Below are 21,067 nucleotides of genomic sequence, written 5' to 3' on the forward strand. Positions count from 1 at the left end.
ATTCAAATTCACTCAGAAGCCAAATACTACAACTCAATATATAGATCCAGCTGATCCCAAAGCCTAGTTTTTTTCCTGACAGAGGAAGGTCCATGAGCAAAAGCAGAGTCCTAAATTCAGGTAAAAGCAAATATCCAGTTAGACTAACATTTAAGGCATATATGGGAATGTTGGGAGAAGCAGCTAAAAATCAAGCTAAGTACCATATGTTTTTCCTTAAAGATATTGACCAAAAATGATTTTAACACTGCAAATGACCATTCATTTGCCTTAGTCATCCAAAGTTATCCCATTGTTATGTCACAGTTATCTGATAATTAGTACAAAGTCTAATCAGAAAAAGTTGACGAAAAAAAATTTTTCTCATGGTCTCCACTCCTAGAGATCAATTTATTTTTATATAGTCCCAAGAATTTGGACTGATACTAAAAAAGTCCAACAAGTTCACTCAAGTTCACAGAAGCCCTAGAAAACCTAGGTTAACTCCTAGGAATATTTAGAGGAAAATATTTAATGTAATTATCATGGTATTCTGGTATTGACTTGCTTTCAAGCTGGAGCAGACTGGTCAATAGAGCCATGAATTTGGACTTCCCTGGTGGCACAGTGGCTAGGAATCTGCCTGCCAATGCAGGGAACACGGATTCGAGCCCTGGTCCAGGAAGATCCCACATGCCACAGAGCAACTAAGCCCGTGAGGCACAACTACTGAGCCTGCGCTCTAGAGCCCGCAAGCCACAACTACCTAGCCCGTGTGCCACAACGACTGAAGCCCACATGCCTAGAGCCTGTGCTCCGCAACAAAGAGAAGCCACCGCAACGAGAAGCCCGCACACCGCAACGAAGAGCAGTCCCCGCTCGTGGCAACTAGAGAGAAAACCCGCGTGCAGAAACAAGACCCAACACAGCCAAAAATCAATAAAGTTTTTAAAAATACAGCCATGAATTTAATTAAGACCCTCAGTGGAGTTTTGGGTTGTCTATACCCTGATAGCAGATAACCATGGTGCATTAAATAATTTGCACCTGTACTTATGTTACTTAATCTAACAATTTGAACAACCACCTTCAAGTCCAAGTCTGTATCTTGCAGAAGGGCTTCCTTAAAAAGGTAAATTTAAAATGGCTAATCTGATTGAGGTAAATACAATTGCATGGTAAATGTGCTCACAGCTTATGTCCAAGGGTTTAGCAGGCTATCTGATTCTGAGTGATTCTGAGTTGCACTCAGGATATCAGTTCAACTAATGTCACTAAAATCTCTAACAAAAAATACTGTGTTAATAATCCAAGACTGATGATATCACATACTGAGAAAGGTATGTTTGGATGTCTACATATGAACCATTCTAAATTTGCTTCAGGCCAAACAGTGGATCCTCTGATTAGCAGCTGATGAGCCTATTAAGATCTCAGGTTCATTAGCAAACATGGTACAACATAAAGTGTCTTAATTTAGGAAACAGAATAGAATTCAAGTCTTGGTTCACTTATTAGCCATGTCAGTTCACCTCTATGAACGTGTTCTCTCATTATAACTACAACTTCATAAGACTGCTTTGAGAATAAAGTGATATAATTGAAGTAAAAGAACTCTGGTAACCAGAAAACCATGCCAACAATGCTGTGGTGCTTCCCAGCATGTGGTAAGCCAATGGTACATGATATGTCAAATGAGGTAAATTGAGCAGCATCTTCAAGGAAGGGAAAGCCATTGAAGGTGATTATAATCCTCCTCTGAATCACAATCAGTACAAAATCCAAGTCTCACTGAAGCTGAAAACACAAATTCGCTAAATATACGTCTCTAGAGTACCAAGCCTGAAAAGGTAAGATTTGGGGGCCTACCGTTTTCTGGTAAGAGTGAGTTTGAGCCATAGAATTTGGATAACTAGAACAGGACAAGGTAGATAGAGCCTACAGTGAGGATAGAGCAAAGGCAGCAACTAAAGCAAGGCTCAAAGTTAAGCCTCTGATATTCACATACTCAAAGAATGAACAAACTTCAAAAATAACAATTTTATTTGGCAAAATCAGTAAATAAATTGGCAAACTTGACAGATAATCATTTCAATGTAACATTTTACTTAGTAGATAAATATTTGTAGAAAATCTATAAACTCTTTTCTCAAAACTCTAAGTGAAAGGCCAAACACAATAGATTACATATTCTATGATTCCATTTATATGAAATTCTAAGAAAGCAAAACTAATGATACAAAACAAATCATTTGCCAAGGGCCAAGGGTGGGAGGATGGGATTGACTGCAAAAGGACATATCAATTTTGGGGGATGAAGGAAATGTTCTATATCATGATTATGGTGGTAGATATATATGTATGCTTTCAAAACTCATTGAATTCGACACTGATAATTGGAGAATTTTATTATGTGAAAAGTATACCTCAAAAAAAATTTTAAAGCTTATATATAATAAATCAGCATGCTTTTCAAAGAACCATTTCAGTAAAAATATTTTACTTAGTAAACAAATATTTATTTGTAGAAAATCTGGAAATAATATTACAAAATTTTTCACAATCATGAGCAGTAGTTACTTTCTTTTAATTTTTATTTTCTAATTTAATTTTTATTTTATATTGGGGTATAGTTGATTTACAATGTTGTATTAGTTTCAGGTGTATAGCAAAGTGGTTCAGTTATATATGTACATATATCCATTCTTTTTCAGATTCTTTTTGCATATAGATTATTACAGAACACTGAGTATAGTCCCCTGTGCTAGAGAGTAGGTCTTTGTTAATTATCTATTTTATATAAAGTAGTATCTCTTAATCCCAAATTCCTAATTTATCCCTCCCCCCACCTTTCTCCTTTGGTAACCATAAATTTGTTTTTGAAAACAATGAGTCTTTCTGTTTTGAATATAAGTTCATTTGTATCATCTTTTTAGAGTCCACATATAAGTGATATCATTGTCTTTCTCTGTCCAATTTACTTCACTTAGTATAATCTCTAGGTCCATCCATGTTGCTGCAAATGGCATTATCTCATTCTTTTTTATGGCTGAGGAACATTGCACTGTATATATTTACCACATCTTCTTTATCCATTCCTCTGTCAATGGACATTTAGGCTGCTTCCATGTCTTGGCTATTGTAAACAGTGCTGCAATGAACACTGGGGTGCATGTATCTTTTTGAATTATGGTTTTCTCCAGATATATGCCCAGGAGTGGGATTGCTAGATCATATGGTAGTTCTATTAATTTTTTTAGTTTTTTAAGGAAACTTCCACACTGTCCTCCATAGTGGTTGTACCAATTTATATTCCCACCAACAGCATAGGAGGGTTCCCCTTTCTCCACACCCTCTCCAGCATTTATTGTTTGTAGACTTTTTGATGAGGGCCATTCTGACCAGTGTGAGGTGATACCTCATTGTAGCTTTTATTTGCGTTTCTCTAATAATTAGCAAAGTTGGGCATCTTTTCATGTTTTTTTGGCCATCTGTATGTCTTCTTTGGAGAAATGTCTATTTAGATCTTCTGTCAATTTTTTGATTGGGTTGTTTTTGTTTTTTTGATATTGAGCTGCATGAGCTATTTGTATATTCTGGAGATTAATCGCTTGTCAGTCACTTCGTTTGCAAAGATATCCTCCCTTTCTGTGGGTTTTCTTTTCATTTTGTTTATGATTTCCTTTGCTGTGATAAAGCTTTTAAGTTTAATTAGGCCCCATTTGTGTATTTTTGTTTTTATTTTCATTACTCTAGGAGGTGGATACAAAAAGATATTTCTATAATTTATGTCAGAGTGTTCCACCTATGTTTTCCTCTAAGAGTTTTATAGTATCTGGTCTTACATTTAGGCCTTTAATCCATTTTATTTTTGTGTATAGTGTTAGAGAATGTTCTAATTTCATTCTTTTACATGTAGCTGTTTTCCCAGCACCAGTTATTGAAGAGACTGTCTTTTCTCCATTGTATATTCTTTCCATCTTCGTCATAGATCAATTGACCATAGGTGCATGGGTTTATTTCTAGGCATTCTATCTTGTTCCATTAATCTATATTTCTGTTTTTGTGCCAGCACCATACTGTTTTGATTACTGCAGCTTTGTAGTATAGTTTGAAGTCAGGGAGCCTGGTTCCTCCAGCCCCATTTTTCTTTCTCAGAATTACTTTGGCTATTAGGGGTCTTTTGTGTTTCCATACAAATTCTAAAATTTTTGTTCTAGTTCCATGAAAAATTCCATTGGTAATTTGATTTAAAAGGATTGCAATGAATCTGTAGCTGCCTTGGGTAGTATAGCTATTTTGACAATACTGATTTTTCCAATCCAAGAACACAATATATTTTTCCATCTGTTTGTATCATATTCCATTTCTTTCATCAGCATCTTATAGTTTTCAGAGTACAGGCCTTTTGTCTCCTAGGTATTTTATTATTTTGATGCAATGGCAAATGGGATTGTTTCCTTAATTTCTCTTTCCAATCTTTCATTGTTAGTGTGTATAGAGATGCAACAGATTTCTGTGTATTAATTTTGTATCCTGCAACCTTACCAAATTCATTGAGGAACTCTAGTAGTTTTCTGGTAGCATCTTTAGGATTTTCTGTAAACAGTGACAGTTTCACTTCTTTTCCAATTTGGATTTCTTTGGTTTTTTGGGGTTTTTTTCTTCTCTGATTGCCATGGCTAGGACTTCCAAAACTATGTTGAATACAAGTGGTGACAGTGAACATCCTTGTCTTGTTCCTGATCTTAGAAGAAATTCTGTCAGCCTGATCTCACTGATCTTAGAGGAAATGCAGCCAGCTTATCACCACTAAGGATGATGTTAGCTGTGGGTTTGTCATATATGGCCTGTATTATGTTGAGGCAGGTGCCCTCTATGCCTAGTTGCGGAGCACCGGCTCTAGGTGATCGGGCTTCAGTAGTTGTGGCACACGGACTCAGTAGTTGTGGCTCATGGGCTCTAGAATGCCGGCTTAGTAGTTGTGGCACATGGGCTTAGTTGCTCCACAGCATGTGGGATCTTCCCGGACCAGGGCTTGAACCCATGTCCTCTGCATTGGCAGGCAGATTCTTAACCACTGCACCACCAGGGAAGTCCCATGTTTGTGTTTTCTACAGTTTTTTCCTTGTAGTTGATTTCTAATCTCATAGTAGTGTGGTTGGAAAGGATGCTTGATATGATTTCAATTTTCTTAAATTTACCAAGGTTTGCTTTGTGGCCCAGCATGTGATCTATCCTGGAGAATGGTCCATGTGCACTTGAGAAGAATGTGTATTCTGCTGCTTTTGGATGGAATGTTCTATAAATATCAATTAAGTCCAAGCAGTGTTTACTTTCTGACATTATTAAGAATTTATTTTTCTTCTAGAAAAACAAGCAAAACTAAGAAGTAATTGAAAAGTGACCCTGAATGAAATTTAAAACCCTCCAAAAAATGTTTCATGAACTCAATACAGTGATGCAGTACTTAGCAGGTCTTTGAATACATTTTCCAGAATGTAGCAGTATACTAGATGTTCTAAATTCAGGTTGTACAGGGGTCAGGAAGACAATATGAGTGAGTGGCATGGGACAAGGGTTACTGTGGTAAACTGGAGAGTACATGGCCCTTCCCAAATAAGCTGCCACCACTGGGTCCCACAGACTGATGCCAGGAAAGAACACAGGCTGCAGTGTAGCCAGAGTTTCTGACGTTTAAAGAAAGGCAGAAATATGGACTTATTATGTGAAATTTCCTGATTTTTTTAGAATGATGGCTCCAATTTTTTTTACAACACCATATGGGCCAAACAAAACACACCCATATATAGAATTGTGACTTCAGGTCCATAGTGCATGCTTTCTGAACTTTTTCAGTAACAAAGTCTTACCATCGTTCTAACTGCTTACCTCTTTATTTGTAGAGCCCAGAATAATGTGAAATACTAGTGCAACTGAAGTAAAATTCATCTCAAAATTATATGACAGCTAGTCACTTCTAATCATTCTGCTGAAAAACCAAGTCCTGTTTACATCTCTAAGCATACTGTTTGGTAATAAAAGGAAAAATCTATTAGAATGAACAGAGAAGGAGTGAGGAAAAACTGAAGAAAAACACAATTTTAAGAACATAGTCAACTTTTAGACTCCAGGGCAACAAAATAATCCACATGTTGAAATTTGAGAACTTCATTGCCCCAACTAGTCCAACCTGGCTGTAAATTTCGAGCAAACAATTCCAAATATTCCCCCTCTGGCTTGATATAGTCTTTTAGAACCTCTGTCCAGAAAAAAAAAGAGAAAATAACACAAAAATTATTATTAAGGAAGGAATCAATTTCCCTTAGCAGTAAAGAGTAGAAAAGCAGGGATGTTTCCTTAAAAAAAAAAAAAAGGCAAGTTAATTTCAAGGATTTCATCACAGGCTTTACTATTTATAGTTAGAAAGTCATTTGAAATAAACACCCTTGAGATTGGGAACAATACCATCAGCACTTTCAATAGTCCTGATTTATCAGTTTTCATTTGTAGATAAGAAATGAGGATTTTAACACCCACATCGGTAAAAGAAATGAGGATTTTAACACCCACATCGGTAACTTTTCAGTCTTCCAATAATGCTGACATAGCTCCTGAGTACTCACTTAATTTATTTTTTAATAAATGTAATCCATGCATGAAAAAAGTCTATAGGAACAATACAAAGACAACCCACTTTAAAAACTAAGATAAAACATAAGTCTCTGCAAAAACATACTTTAGTGTAAGAGTTGGAAACACAGAGAAATATTCAGAACATATATCTAACAAATAACTCTACCTCCTCAGCTATAACTTGGTAGTACTGAGAACACTCCTTCACTTCCAAATTACAGATCTTTCTTTACCTAAAATTTCACCATATTATTTCCACAGTTAAGTATTCCTTATTCAATGTATTCATAACTACTGAAAATTATATTTTGTTAGGAAAATGGCATCTCATCTATACCTTGGCTAAACAGCTGTGATCTACACTAACAGAAAAAAAGAGAATACCGTAGAAGCTTTTTTTAAAGCACATGCTCATTTGAGTAACAAATATTTAAATCAATTTAACCTTGATCACGTTGCTGGTTAGCTATATTTTTTTGATATATGTATATTCTACGACAGGAACCGAGTATGAAAATAACAATTCAGGGATGAAAAGTCACTGGAACTGGCAAAATATAGTTCTTAATTGCTATATAAGATTGAGCTTGGAAGAAACCCATCAAATTCCCTTTAGCAATGATAAGGATTCCTTAGAAATACTTGATATAGGTTAGATGTGAAAGATAATATATTAAAAAATGTATATTTCATGTTCTTCAGATGATCTCACAGTAAAATAATTGTTCATTTGTCTGAAAGCACTGGTCCTGATTATCAAAAATCAAAGAATTTAAAGTATTCATTGTCTATAACTCACCAAACTCAAATCTGGGCTTTGATAGCTTCTAGGTGATGCTTACATGAGACTTCTAGTCCTTTCATAAGTATATAATTAAATGCTATTAAACTTGAGTGAGAAAAATTTCCCCAGAGTCTTAGAACAATAAACTTTTATATCACTTTTCCATTTTTGCCCCATGAATTCAATGCCTTACTGGCCTCAATTCACTTTTAATGTGGTCTAAGGTTACAGTGAAGGCAAGGTTTTGTTTTCTTGTTTCTGCTTGTTCAGTTCTTTGGTACAAAGATGTTAGCAACTCTATTTTGGAATTTTAAACTGGAGTCTAAACTGGAATCAGCCAGTCAATAACGTTTACTATTTCTGAGGGACTTCCCTGGTAGTCCAGTGGGTAAGACTCTGTGCTCCCAATGCAGGGAGACCAGGTTTGATCCCTGGTCGGGGAACGAGATCCTGCATGCATGCCGCAACTAAGAAGCCTGCATGCTGCAACTAAGAACCCTGCATGCCACAACTAAGACCTGGCACAGCCTAGATAAATAAATAAATAAAAATTTTTTTAAATGTTTACTATTTCTGAGCACCCATTATAAGTGCTATGGGACTTAACAAAAGAAATAGATATCCATGTCTTCTAAGAGTTCACTAGCTAATAGAAAAAGATGGCCAGGTACTTGGAGTGGAAAAATACATGAAACCTAAACCTATTTATCACCTTCTACTTTATCAATGGAACACATTTCTGCATGGCTTTTTTCCTTTCTAGCTGAGAAACACAGAAAATCAAGGAGTAATGTTTTTGTACTGTTAACCACATATGTTTAATTTCAAAACAAAGCAAAAGAAATAGAGGCAAATTAATGGGAATATTTTATTCTTACTAATTTTAAATATCAATTTAAAAGAAAATGCAAGATCTTAAAAGTTCTCATCACAGGAAAACAATTTTGTAACCATGTATAGGCTTATTGTGATCAGTGAATATGTATATATATCTTGAATCACTATGTTGTACAGCTGAAACTAATACAATTTTATATGTCAATTATCTCAATTTTAAAAAAGCAAATTCAAATGTATAAATTTAAATGTGAGTATGACAATATATATAAATAATTACATAACATCTGGCATTAGTAAAACATACTTGTAACCAATGGAGAGGAAGTAATTCATACATAGCCCGTCATTCCCCTTCTGCTTGGGAGCAAAGGGCATGGCTGGGGGAAAAGCAGCTCAAATGTCAGTGCATAAAATCTCATCAAACTATATTTAACTGTTCAGATACAAATTGTTGCGAGTAAAGTAGTAAAAAGGAGTAAAAATTCCTCTAAGGTACAATATGAAAAACAAAATTTTCATTCAAATACTTTTATTTCATGATTTTCCTACCTTAAATCTTTAAACTTAAAATGTTATACATTTATGTTAGGTTATAAGCCATAGCTATTGTTGGCTTATGTTTCAGTCTATAGGAAGAAATTTCAAAACTTAAGAGTAAATGTCTCATTTTGAAACAGAATATGCTTCCAATTTGGTGTTTTTTACATTTTGCAGTAGAAATAACAAATTAAAACTTGTTAAAAGAAAAAAAATTGGTGTTTCTAGAAGCAAAAGAGAGAACATTTCATTTTGTGAATTGGCATAAAGCAGTTTAAGAACATTTACATGTAAAAGTTCTAAGCATTATATAGAGAACATGTATTATCCCAAATCCTAGGGTTATGATTCAGAGTAAAATACTATTTTATTTATTTTTATTTATTTTTAACATCTTTATTGGAGTATAATTGCTTTACAATGTTGTGTTAGTTTCTGCTGTATCACAAAGTGAATTAGCTACATATATACATATATCCCAATATCCCCTCCCTCTTGCACCTCCCTCCCACCCTCCCTATCCCACCCCTCTAGGTGGACACAAAGCACTGAGCTGATCTCTCTGTGCTATGCAGCTGCTTCCCACTAGCTAGCTATCTTACATTTGGTAGTGTATATATGTCCATGACACTCTCTCACTTCAGAGTAAAATATACTGCAGAAATCTGCAAGTTGCTTTCTGATGGCTTTGTGTGGCTCTGTATCCAAAATACAGGCACTTGCTATCCAGTAACATGAACTCAAAAATAAAGGATTATAAATACTTCTTGTCTACCAGTACTTAACCAAAACATAAGAATAACATATATTGAGTCACACAAGATTTTCCCCCCCCAAAAATCTAACTTTTTTAAAAAATATTCTCAATGCTAAAAATGTGTTTGTGCTGCGCTCTACTGGGAACACAGCAGAACTGCACTTCATAACTACAGGCCATAATATGTACTAATTTTTATTAGTATTAATAAAAGACTAATTTTACTCACTATTTTATAAAACCTTATATTTTGTTTCTTTTTTGTTTGTTTGTTTTGCGGTACGCGGGCCTCTCTGTTGTGGCCTCTCCCGTTGCAGAGCACAGGCTCCGGACACGCAGGCTCAGGGGCCATGGCTCACGGGCCCAGCCGCTCCGCGGCATGTGGGATCTTCCCGGACTGGGGCACGAACCCGCATCCCCTGCACCGGCAGGTGGACTCTCAACCACTGCGCCACCAGGGAAGCCCTAAAACCTTATATCTTAAGACTACTCTTTAAACATAATCTATGTAAAATGAATTAAGAAATAGTTTAACTATCATTTGGGAATGAAAGGTTTTTTGGGTCTGGCGCTTGGATTTTTAAAAGTAAAAGAATAAGCCCTAAGACAAACCCTAAATTAAGCTTTGGTACTCACCAAATGATAAAGAAAATTCAAATGAGAAGAATACAAATTAGATTTCCTCCAATGAGTATAACTGGTGGCAAACATAATTTTTTTCTCAAAGAACAGTACAGCTACACTTGTCATTTAAGTCAAATGTTTACTGCATTAAAGAATCTATAACAGTCCAAAGTTTACAGGCAATTATTCACTAAGAATCCCTCTAAGTCAAAGAATGGATCAACAGGTAGACATCGGAACATTTCTCAAATGAATTAACACTAAAGACTCTCAGTATAAGCAATTTAAGATAATAGAAATCTTAAATGCTACCAATAAGCATTCTCTTGAAAATTTGAATTTACCTTTCTATGTATCCTAGCTCATGAACTATCCCATATTCTGCAAAATCAGGTGATAAGCTGATAGCCTATAGTCTTCCTGAGTGGCAGCTTGAAAGTTTTGGTTTATTTAAGCCAGGACCACCAAATTAATAAAATATATATTTCTAAAGAAAAAATTTTAACAGTAAACTTTGAATGTCACATTCAGTATCTCTTATATTCCTATTACATTCCTATTTTTTTATTCTTTCGCTTGAAAAATTTAGCATTTACTGATCTTCTACTATATGCTACAGAATTTCAAATATAAACAATCCTCACAACTCTGAAAGATTAAATATCATTATTCCTCCTTCAAATGTCAACTTTCAGGTGGAAAATTATTAGAGTAACTTGCTCAAGTAGCAGAACCAGGATTCAAACTCATGTTAGTCAATCTGAAAAGCTAAAGCTTTCCACTATTCCTTGCTGCTTAGTTTCATTAAATGATGGACATTATACTAAAGCATTAAGACTAGTAAGAATTCCAGGCTGCAGCAATTACCTTTCCAATGGTTCAGAAAAGCAACACCAACTCAACATAAAACTGAGAGTATCTACCAACTATCAAGGGAATTCTTGATAGTTGACCATCTCTCTGACTGCTTTCTGTGCTCTTGGCTTTAGAGCCAGCAAGGGATAGAACCCTGAGAGTACAATAAAGCACCTAGCAGAACTAGTCCTCACATGCACCATCAGTCTTCATTCTCCTGAGGACAGTGATGGGATAACAACCCAGTTAGTAAGAGGAACCTAAAAAATGGCGAAGAGGGAAGGCTGAGGTAATGTAGGACTAATCTGCATGGGTGCACTGGGTGGTCACGCGGCTCCGTCTCCACTTCAACAGTGTTTTAACATAACAGACCCTTTTTCCAACCACCAACCACCCTCCAGACTCTTTTCCAGTTGCGACCTCCGGGACCAAGCAACACCACTTTTGCGGTCAGCTTCTTACTGCCACCCACGATGACTTCCCAGATTCGTGAGAATTATTCCACCCAAGTGGAGGGTGCGGTCACCGCCTGGTGGACCTGCATCCGCGGGCCTGCTACACCTACCTCTCTCTGGGCTTCTGCTCCGAGCGCCACAACGCGGCTCTGGAGGGCCAGGGCCCTGCCTCCTTCAGCGGGTTGGCCGAGCACCTCTCCAAGATGCAAAACCAGTGTGGCAACAGCGCCCTCTTCCGGGACATGCCGAAGCCGCCCCAAGATGAGCGGGGCAAAGCCCTGGACGCCACAGAAGCTGCCACGGGCTCAGAGAAGAACCTGAACCAGGCCCTTTTGGGTTTGCATGCCCTGGGTTCTTCCCACACAGACCATCTCTGTGCCTTCCTGGGGAGCCACCTCCTGGATAAGGAGGTGAGACTCAAGAAGATGGATGACCACCTGACCAACCTCCGCAGGCTGGCCGGCCCCCAGCCAGGGCTAGGCGAGTACTTAGGACCAGTAGCCTTTGAGCCCAGAGGCCCTTGAGGGCCCGATTCCACCTCCTGGTCTCAGGGCCTCTGCCTGAGCCTCTCCCTGCTGCCACTAGGCAGCTATGTAACCGCCTGGAGCCCTCTCCCAAGCTACGGACCAACTGGAAACAATAAAGCTTTCTGTAGCAAAAAAAAATCTATTCTCTATTCCATAAATTCTGCTATATGATTTTAGAATATTAATTAAAATAACATATATCTGATTTAATTTCCAAATTTCTAGACTATTCAAATACTATCAATACATTCAACCCTTTTGTCAATTTCACATAAGTCATAACTATTTTATAAAAACATACCAGCAAGAGGTGGCTTATGTGAGTGAAGCGTACAGGGCACACTGACAATTAACTTGTGATCTGGAATGGGGAGCTCTTTTACATCTGCATTCCTATTAAAACAGAACAAAAACGTAAATTATATTTTAGAGGACAATTTTTTACATATAAGCCACAGTTGCCTTGATTTTTTTTCAACTTTCCAATAGTATCTGAATTTATAATAAATTTAAGAATAGAAATAATGGAAATCAATAACCTAAGTATTAAGAAATTTCAGATAGTTTCCTTTTCTACAATAATGACTCTTACACATTAGATAAAGCAAAAGATAATATAAAATTTCATGTGCCGTACCATTCACACTTATCTCGGCCATTTTCAGATTTTCAAAAACGTAAAAATTAACAAAAACTAATGATCACTGTATTAATAACTTTTAAAAGCCTTAAAATCAATACATTTATACAATTTTGAAAAATCACGTTTCCTACCTTAATGGTAAAGCAGCTTTTTCTCGAACTCTTCCCAGTATAAGACCTTCGTAAGGCTTTTTGTGTGGAGAATCTAATGGGAACACAAACTCTCCTGAACTGGTGATCTGATAAAAAGGAGTCAAAAACAAAAACAACCCATACATCTGTAAATATCCAGGAAAAGGATTGGGTTTTTTTTCCTACCACTATACAATTTTCACCAAAGAAAAAGAAGTATTAAACCTCAAGGCTACCGCAGTCCAATAAAAATATAATGTGGGCCACAAGTTTAAGCCACACATGCAATTTAGATTTTCTAGTACCAACATTTAAAACAGCAAAAAGAATGAGGCAAAATTAATTTTAATTGTATTTTAAGTTTTAAATTATTTTTAATTTAACCTAACATATCTAAAATATTACCATTTCAATATGTAATCAATTCAAAACATTATTGAGGTATGTTATATTCTTTCTTTCATACTAAGTCTTTTAAATCTAAAACACTTATATTTTACATTTAGCACCACGTCTCAATTTGGACTAGCCACATTTCAAGTGCTGAAGAGCTACATACTGCTAGTGACTGCCATAATGGACAAGGCAGCTATGAAGGACTAAAAAATTTTAAGTATCATTTTATCATCTTGCACACAAAAACCTCTATTTTTCATTAAAATTTATTATTGGAAACCATGCCATCATTAATTCATTTATTTGTTCAAATAACATTTACCTATTACTGGCAATGTGACTAAGTCAATTACAATAAAGTATTTTCCTTTACTTATAGGAAACAATGGCATTAAATACTGTCAGAGCTAAAATTAATAATGAAGGAAGCTCAGGGATTGATGAGATAGACAATACGTGGTCCAATTTCTTGGCATTATAAATCCAGAAATTCAATCTTATCATTTCATCCTGGAGTGATCAGACTCCCAAAGACTCACTTTAGCTAATCAAACTCAAGACACAATTTATAATAACAATATCAAATCATTAATTAAGCATGGAAGAAAATATTTTCACTATCAGAATATTCATATCTATTCTCTGTGGAACCCTTTACCCTATATCGAGGTATCTAAAAAACCAAGTCCTTCTATCACCTCTAGGGCCCACGAGAAACAGCATCTATTCCACACAGCACTGTATAAACACTGGCAAATTCTTATTCTTTGGATATCCTTTATACTCAATGCAGATTACTCCTTCTGATATAACAATATGTTCAATTACCTAATAAGTATTTCATAAAACATATTTTTGTTTTAAGCTATAGTCATATCATACCATCTCATAGAACTGATTACTACCAGAAATGAACAGTCTTAGTTTTCATGTATTAGCATTTTACTGGTTTTGATTTCAGAAGGTAACCTTTTCGTGACTTTGGCCTCAGTCTCTGATTATAAAAGAACTGCCATAATAGACAGAGTGGAATGGCGTTTTATATTCCTGTTATGGTCCTACAGCAAATCAACCAAAGCTAAGCCCAAAGCACAACCGTAAAAGCAAAGACACAACTTAAGTGTTTGTTTGCCAAGTCTCACAAAATAGGTGCAAATAAATAATGTACACAGCTTTTAGAAGATATTCCAGTACACTACAAAGTACACAGAGCACATAAAAATAGAACCTGTGTCTAAAATGAATATACAGTTATATAAATATTATATAAATGTTAAAACATTCAACCCATAATAACCTGGTTTACCTTTTTAAAATTTAGGAGGGGTTTTCTGGAATTCACCTGGTAGACAATGTATCTTTAAAAGGATGTCCAATGAACTCTGAACTGATGCCTTATATTTTTGCATTTTTTGGTATTTTTATACCAAGCAAAGATATTAAAGATCATTCAACCAATCCAAGAGTTGGAATCATTTCTTTCAAAAACAGGCACTGAGGAACTAAGTTAAGGTTTAAAGTATAAAAGGTCCTTGCTTCTAGCATTTTCCCAACTCTTCCACAGTAGATTTCTTTGCTATCTCCCTCTCATCCCCAGAAACATAAGAAAAAAAGAAAGAAGGAAGGAAGGAAGGAAGGAAGAGAGGGAGGGAGGGAGGGAGGGAGGAAGGAGAAGAAAAAAGAAAGAAAGACAGAAGTCACAAAGGGCAGCTGAAATTTTGGATGAGTAAAGAGGAAGAAGATGAACAGTAAGACAATTTCTATGTTTAGTGATGGACAAATTCCCCAAAGGTTTTGTTTGTTGTTTCTTAAACTACAGACATCAGAGCTTTTGAAAATGTCATCCTGATATCTCCGAGTGATTTCTGAAGGCCAGCAGTTTGGGATTCTACTACAAAAATATACAGAACAAATAGGTAAAAAGTCTTGAGAATAAGAAGACAAAGGTACTTAGCAGCAAAGTAAACATTTTAATTAGACCATGTTGAAGGAGTAGAGCGGTGACATGTTAAGCATTAAAAAGTAGATGCTACCTTTATGTGACTTGTATGTCACACCTTATTAACAAATAAAGTTAACAAATACATTAACTTCTAAACTTACTTTTACCCAGTGCCATTCAGCAACTATCTCCACAGACCAAGAAGGGTAAAGTTCTTCCTTAACAAAACGTAGGTGCTTCTGTCTATTCGTCACCCAAGTAACAACAAGACAGTTTGGAGCAGCCAGCTTAGGGATAGGTATCTGCTTTATTTGCAGTGGTGATAAATAACTATATCTAAAAATAAACAGAAAAAAATATTAGCAAAATTTGCTGCAAAAAAGAAAAATAAGCAGGGAGAAAACCTGTATAACATTGACTCCACAAACACAAAGCTCCTATATTTATTTGTGCAACTAAACATGAAGCCACACTGACACCCAGTGGACACATTATTACACGCAAGTCAGAAATAATATTTTTAGTTTTTACTAATTTAAAATGATGAAGCCATATTTCTTTATCATTTCTAAATGTATTACATTTCAGTAATTTTACTAATATTTTCTATATGCTTTTCTAACATTCAAAATTAAGCAAATATTATGGTTTGATAATCTGTACATTACAAAGGGACCCCATTAACAGTCTTGAAACTACTATGTCAATATCCCATGAACATCTTCAGTCTATCATCTTGTTTCTTTCATCTTTCCCAATCAGTTCTACTGGGCTCTCTGAAACTCTCATGCTTTCATTACAAAAAAAATTCTACAGTCTTGCACCTCCTGGTCGTTAGTAGTATGAAGTCTAGTTTCTCTTGCTAAAACAATACTTGCTCTACAATACCCCATCAAACCAATGTGGCCCTTTCTCCAGCACCCAACACACACAACAGAAAGAGGAGAGGTCAGTATTCTCCTAGCTCCCCTACTGCCAGTTCCAGGCTATCAGCCATCTACCTTTGTGTAAAATCCCCTTCTCTTTGAGAAGTACGCTATCTAGCCTCCAATGTTCCTTATCGAACCTATTACAGCCTCACTCTCCATATTCAATGAGGATTTAAGTTCTGAGATCCTTCTACCTCACCAACATAAATCTTGCCAGTATCCTGGGCAATTTCAAAGCACAGGCTAAATAATGTACACACTCACCTATTCTTCCCCTAAATAAATACAATTGCATTCACTCCACTTCAATAATCCCTTCGAGTGGCCAAAACCTGGACGTTGTCATCACTCAAACTTGCTCCATTTCTGAAACCATATACACTGATCTCTGGTCATTACTTTTTTTTTTTTTACATCTTTATTGGAGTATAATTGCTTTACAATGTTGTGTTAGTTTCTGCTGTACAACAAAGTGAATCAGCTATAAGTATACATATATCACCATATCCCCTCCCTCTTGAGCCTCCCTCCCATCCTCCGTATCCCACCCCTCTAGGTCGTCACAAAGCATCAAGCTGATCTCCCTGTGCTATGTGGCTGCTTCCCACTAGCTATCTATTTTACATTTGGTAGTGTATGTGTATGTCAATGCTACTCTCTCACTTCGTCCCAGCTTCCCCTTCCCCCCACCGTGTCCTCAAGTCCATTCTCTATGCTGTGTCTTTACTCCTGCCTGCCACTAGGTTCATCAGTACCGTTTTTCTAGATTCCATATACATGCATTAGCATACAGTATTTGTTTTTCTCTTTCTGACTTACTTCACTCTGTATGACAGACTCTAGGTCCATCCACCTCATTACAAATAACTCAATTTTGTTCCTTTTTATGGCTGAGTAATATCCCATTGTATATATGTACCACATCTTCTTTATCCATTCATCTGTCGATGGACACTTAGGTTGCTTCCATGTCCTGGAAACTGTAAATAGTGCTGCAATGAACACTGTGGTACATGACTCTTTTTGAATTATGGTTTTCTCAGGGTATATGCCCAGCAGTGAGATTGCTGGGTCATATGGCAGCTCTATTTTTAGTTTTTTAAGGAACCTCCATACTGTTCTCCATAGTGGCTGTATCAATTTACATTCCCACCAACAGTGCAGGAGGGTTTCCTTTTCTCCACTCCCTCTCCAGCATTTATTGTTTCTAGATTTTCTGATGATTGGCCATTACCTCTTCTCCGTCACCAATTCTTTGACTTTACCAAAGCATTCAGTCAGTGCCCCATTCCTCCACTTTACTGAGTCTATCAGTTTCTTCCTGCCCACACTTTCTCCTCTTCCTCACATACTACCAACCACCAATCACTCCTCTGCCTTCTCACTATACCCCTAACTCCAATCTCCCCTTTACTCTTTCACCCCATAACTCCTGCAAACCTCCAATCTTAAATTCAATTCAATTTCAACACAATTCAATTCAACTTCTTCATATGGAAAAAAATCAGGTGGAGAAAAATGCTAAACTGAAGAATTGGCTCAATTAAGTCCATTCTTAGGTTCTCAAAACTACTCATCAATTCTTTTACTTATCCTTGGTCAACTACTACAAACCTTCATCTCTTTTCAAGTCTCGCCCAAACTCACTCTTTGTAGATGAAGTTAACGCATATATCAATTAAAAAAAAAAAAGCCATCGGACTGCTTCAATTACCTAACCCTCTCCCGCCTGGTTATACGCTTTCACTTACCCATTGCTATACATTTCCTCTTAAAGGATAGCATGGCTTCATATATTTAAAGCTTATCCCTCCAGCTGTGTTCTCTTATTCTCATCTTCTAGTCTATTAGTGATGCTAATTACTCCCCTCCTGTATTTTCAACCTCTCTAGTAGTTCCTTACCATTAGCCTATAAATATGCTTATACTATACATTTTTCCTTTCTTTTCTTTTCTTTTTTTTTGGTTAGTTTTTCTATATACTATATACTTTTAAAGGAAAGAAGAGGAGAGAAGACTTGGGCAGGGGGAGGGTGGAGAAGGGAGAAAGAAAGGAAGAGAAGAAAAAATAACAGAAAAGAAAAAAGGGAGAAATACCCTCAGTTAGGTCTCTTGTCTACAGCTAAACTAAGGACTGGCCTATCCAGATAATGCATAGTAATCTCCTTTTCTTAGCAGGCTTAATTCCATTTGGAATTTTAATTCCCCTTTTCCATGTAACCTAACATATTCACAAATTCCAGGGATTAGGACAAGGGCATGGAGGCGGGTGTGGGGGGAGGGGGGACAACAGTATTCTACCTACCACAGATGCTAAAACTGGTAACAAGATATTTACATATATCACAGTATCTCCCTATATGATTTCCTTTTTAATTTTCTAATAAAGGAAAATCAGAAAATTAAAAAGGAAAATTAATTACCTATTTTGATAATTACATTATGATTATATAAGAAAATATTAATATATTTGTTTTCAAGAAATACAGAATAAAATATTCCAGAGTAACTTACTTCTTCCTAAATAATTTATTCTCATACAGTTCAGAAAAAAATTATATATACATAGATATCTACACACATGCACAAAAACACAGATATCTACACACATGCACAAAAACACACATATAGAGAATAGCTACAGGAATTCTTTGTATGATCCTTGAAACTTTAAGAGAAAAAAGTCCAATTATTGGTACAGCTCATAAACAAAAAGCATAACAAGATAATTGTGGAGAAGAAATTTCATACGAACTTTAAGTCAAGGTAATAGGAACTGTTCAGTCTAGAAAATCGAAGAGTGAGAGGAAATACAACTGAAGACATTCACTAGAACTAGAGGGAAAAACTTTTTTAAAAAGCTATTAAAAGGGAATGTCATCTTACTAACTAATTGAACTTATCACTCTAAAAGGTTACATAAACGAAATGGTGGCATAAATAAAAACAAATTTCAGAATGAAGTAGACCAATTCATTCATAGCAGTGTTAAGGAATACTGTATTTTGGCACATATTTCTAAACTTTAGAATTTGATATCAAAGAAGGCAAAAATGTTGCCTTTTGGTGTTATAGAAACATCCCTGAACTGGACAGTCAGTAACCTTAATCATTAATAAATATATTACTTTTAACATTCTTAACCTACATCTACATATAGTTCTAGTTCAAGAGAATTATCTACTTAAGGGAATTAAAATCTTAAAACGAAAGTGTTTTAGTAGTTTCAGACAATCTATTATCATAAAGTTATGCTTTTAGCATATGTAACTAGAATGTACAAAGGACAATAGCTTTGAGAAAGCATATCTAATAGATAAATTATTTATACTTACCTGTTACTTCTTTTAACTGATTTGTTCTGCCATGGTGGATCTATCACAATTACATCATATGTTTTCTTACCTGAAAACAAAGAGACAATTTCAGAAAATATCTTCTATACATATCACTTTAAAAACTAAACATGTTCTGAGACTTCCTGGCGGTACAGTGGTTGGGACTCTGCACTTCCACTGCAGGGGGCATGGGTTCCATCCCTAGTTGGGGAACTAAGATCCCACATGCCACATGGCAAAAAAAAAAAAAACTAAACATGTTCTTCAACAATGAAGTGCATTCACTACAGACACAAATATACTGGAATGCAAGAAAAGGATTTGTGGCATTTATTCAAATAATTTATCTAAAATAATTAAGAGATTCCCCTTATAATTTAGTACCTCTGGGATTTTAACATAATTTCACCTATTGCAGAAACTTCCTAAAAATAACTACAGCTCCCTTAGCTAGACATCAATGATTTATAAATGTCCTATAAGTCTTGGTAGCCATATTAACTTGGTCCTTTCAAGCCTAGATAGGGTAGGTATGGGTTTTTTGCTTCTGTTTTTCAACTTTTTACATGAAATAAAACTTGTCTTTTGACTGATATATTGACCACAACAAAATGTCCCCAATAGTCTACTAGTGTTCTTTTCTCTGGACCAGGATCACACATTGCATTCAGTTGCCATGTCTCCTAAATTTCCTCCAATCTGGAAAAGCTCCTCAGTCTTTCTTTGTCTTTTATGACCTTGATACTTTTGAAGACTACTGGCTAGTCATTTTATAAAATGTCCCTCAAGTTTGGGTTTGGTATTTCCTCGTGATTAAATTTAGGTTCTTTATTTTTGGCAAGAGTATCACCATGCCATTATCAGGAAACACAGTGTCAAAATGTCTCATTATCAGTGATACTACCTTTGATCATTTGGTTAAAATGCTGTCAGCCAGGTTTCTCCAGTTTTACTTTTGTAATTAATAAGTATTTTGCAGGGAGATATTTTAAGACTGTGCAAATATCCTGCATCTCATCTTTTCATCCACTATTTTGACACCCAAATACTATGATGTGTGCCAAATGGAAATTTTCTAGTTACATCATTCTACCTACATTTATTAATTGGAATTTTACTGTGAGGAAGAGCTGTCCCTTTTCCTTTTATAAACAGAGGTATATTTTTGTAAATGTACAATCTCATAAGTGATCAAAAGAATGCAAATTAAAATAAGGAAGTGATGGCTTTTAAACAGAGTAACAAAGATCAAAAAGAATGGGGAAAAAAATGTTCAAATATAGCATGATTTTCTCATTAATTTGTTATCTTGTCATTTACTCTGAAGAATTTATGATGCTGTGACATAAATAACCAATCATTTATAAGACGGTTTGAAAGTAATTAAAAGAAGCTTTTCATTAATAAGCTATGTTATGTTAATAATGTAAAATTTTGCTTAAAAATGTCCAAATAACATTAAACAGCAGATTAAATTCAATTTGGTCAATATACCTCTTATCTACATCATCCCTTAGAATATTATAATAGTTATAATTTGTTAGAAACATAAATCACTGAGCTAAGCTCATGATGCAGATTATCTCATCTAATCCCCAAAATTACCCTTGGAAGTAGGTATTATCATATCCATTTTATAGACTAGGAAACTGAGGCTCAGTTTTGTGAAGTGCCTAAAGACTCATAGTTAAGCT

At 35.6% G+C, this 21,067-nt stretch overlaps 1 protein-coding gene across 7 annotated transcripts in view; it reads right to left on the reverse strand.

Moving 5' to 3' along the window:
• METTL4 (methyltransferase 4, N6-adenosine) overlaps nt 1–21,067 on the reverse strand; it is a 67,415-nt gene that overhangs the window by 33,765 nt on the left and 12,583 nt on the right. For 4 of the 7 annotated variants that reach the window (XM_067699584.1, XM_067699579.1, XM_067699578.1 and 1 more), the window contains exons 5-8: nt 19,371–19,440; nt 15,268–15,442; nt 12,769–12,875; nt 12,296–12,387 (exon numbers count right to left, since the gene is read on the reverse strand). In XM_067699584.1, the coding sequence (XP_067555685.1) occupies nt 12,296–12,387; nt 12,769–12,875; nt 15,268–15,442; nt 19,371–19,440 (444 nt within the window). Of the gene's footprint in view, nt 1–2,004; nt 6,339–12,295; nt 12,388–12,768; nt 12,876–15,267; nt 15,443–19,370; nt 19,441–21,067 lie in introns of those variants that run through there. The other 3 variants (XM_067699582.1, XM_067699583.1, XR_010933118.1) reach the window with 3 other exon arrangements.

Source organism: Pseudorca crassidens, chromosome 12 (assembly GCF_039906515.1).
Source record: "Pseudorca crassidens isolate mPseCra1 chromosome 12, mPseCra1.hap1, whole genome shotgun sequence".
NCBI classification, from domain to species: Eukaryota; Metazoa; Chordata; class Mammalia; order Artiodactyla; family Delphinidae; genus Pseudorca; species Pseudorca crassidens.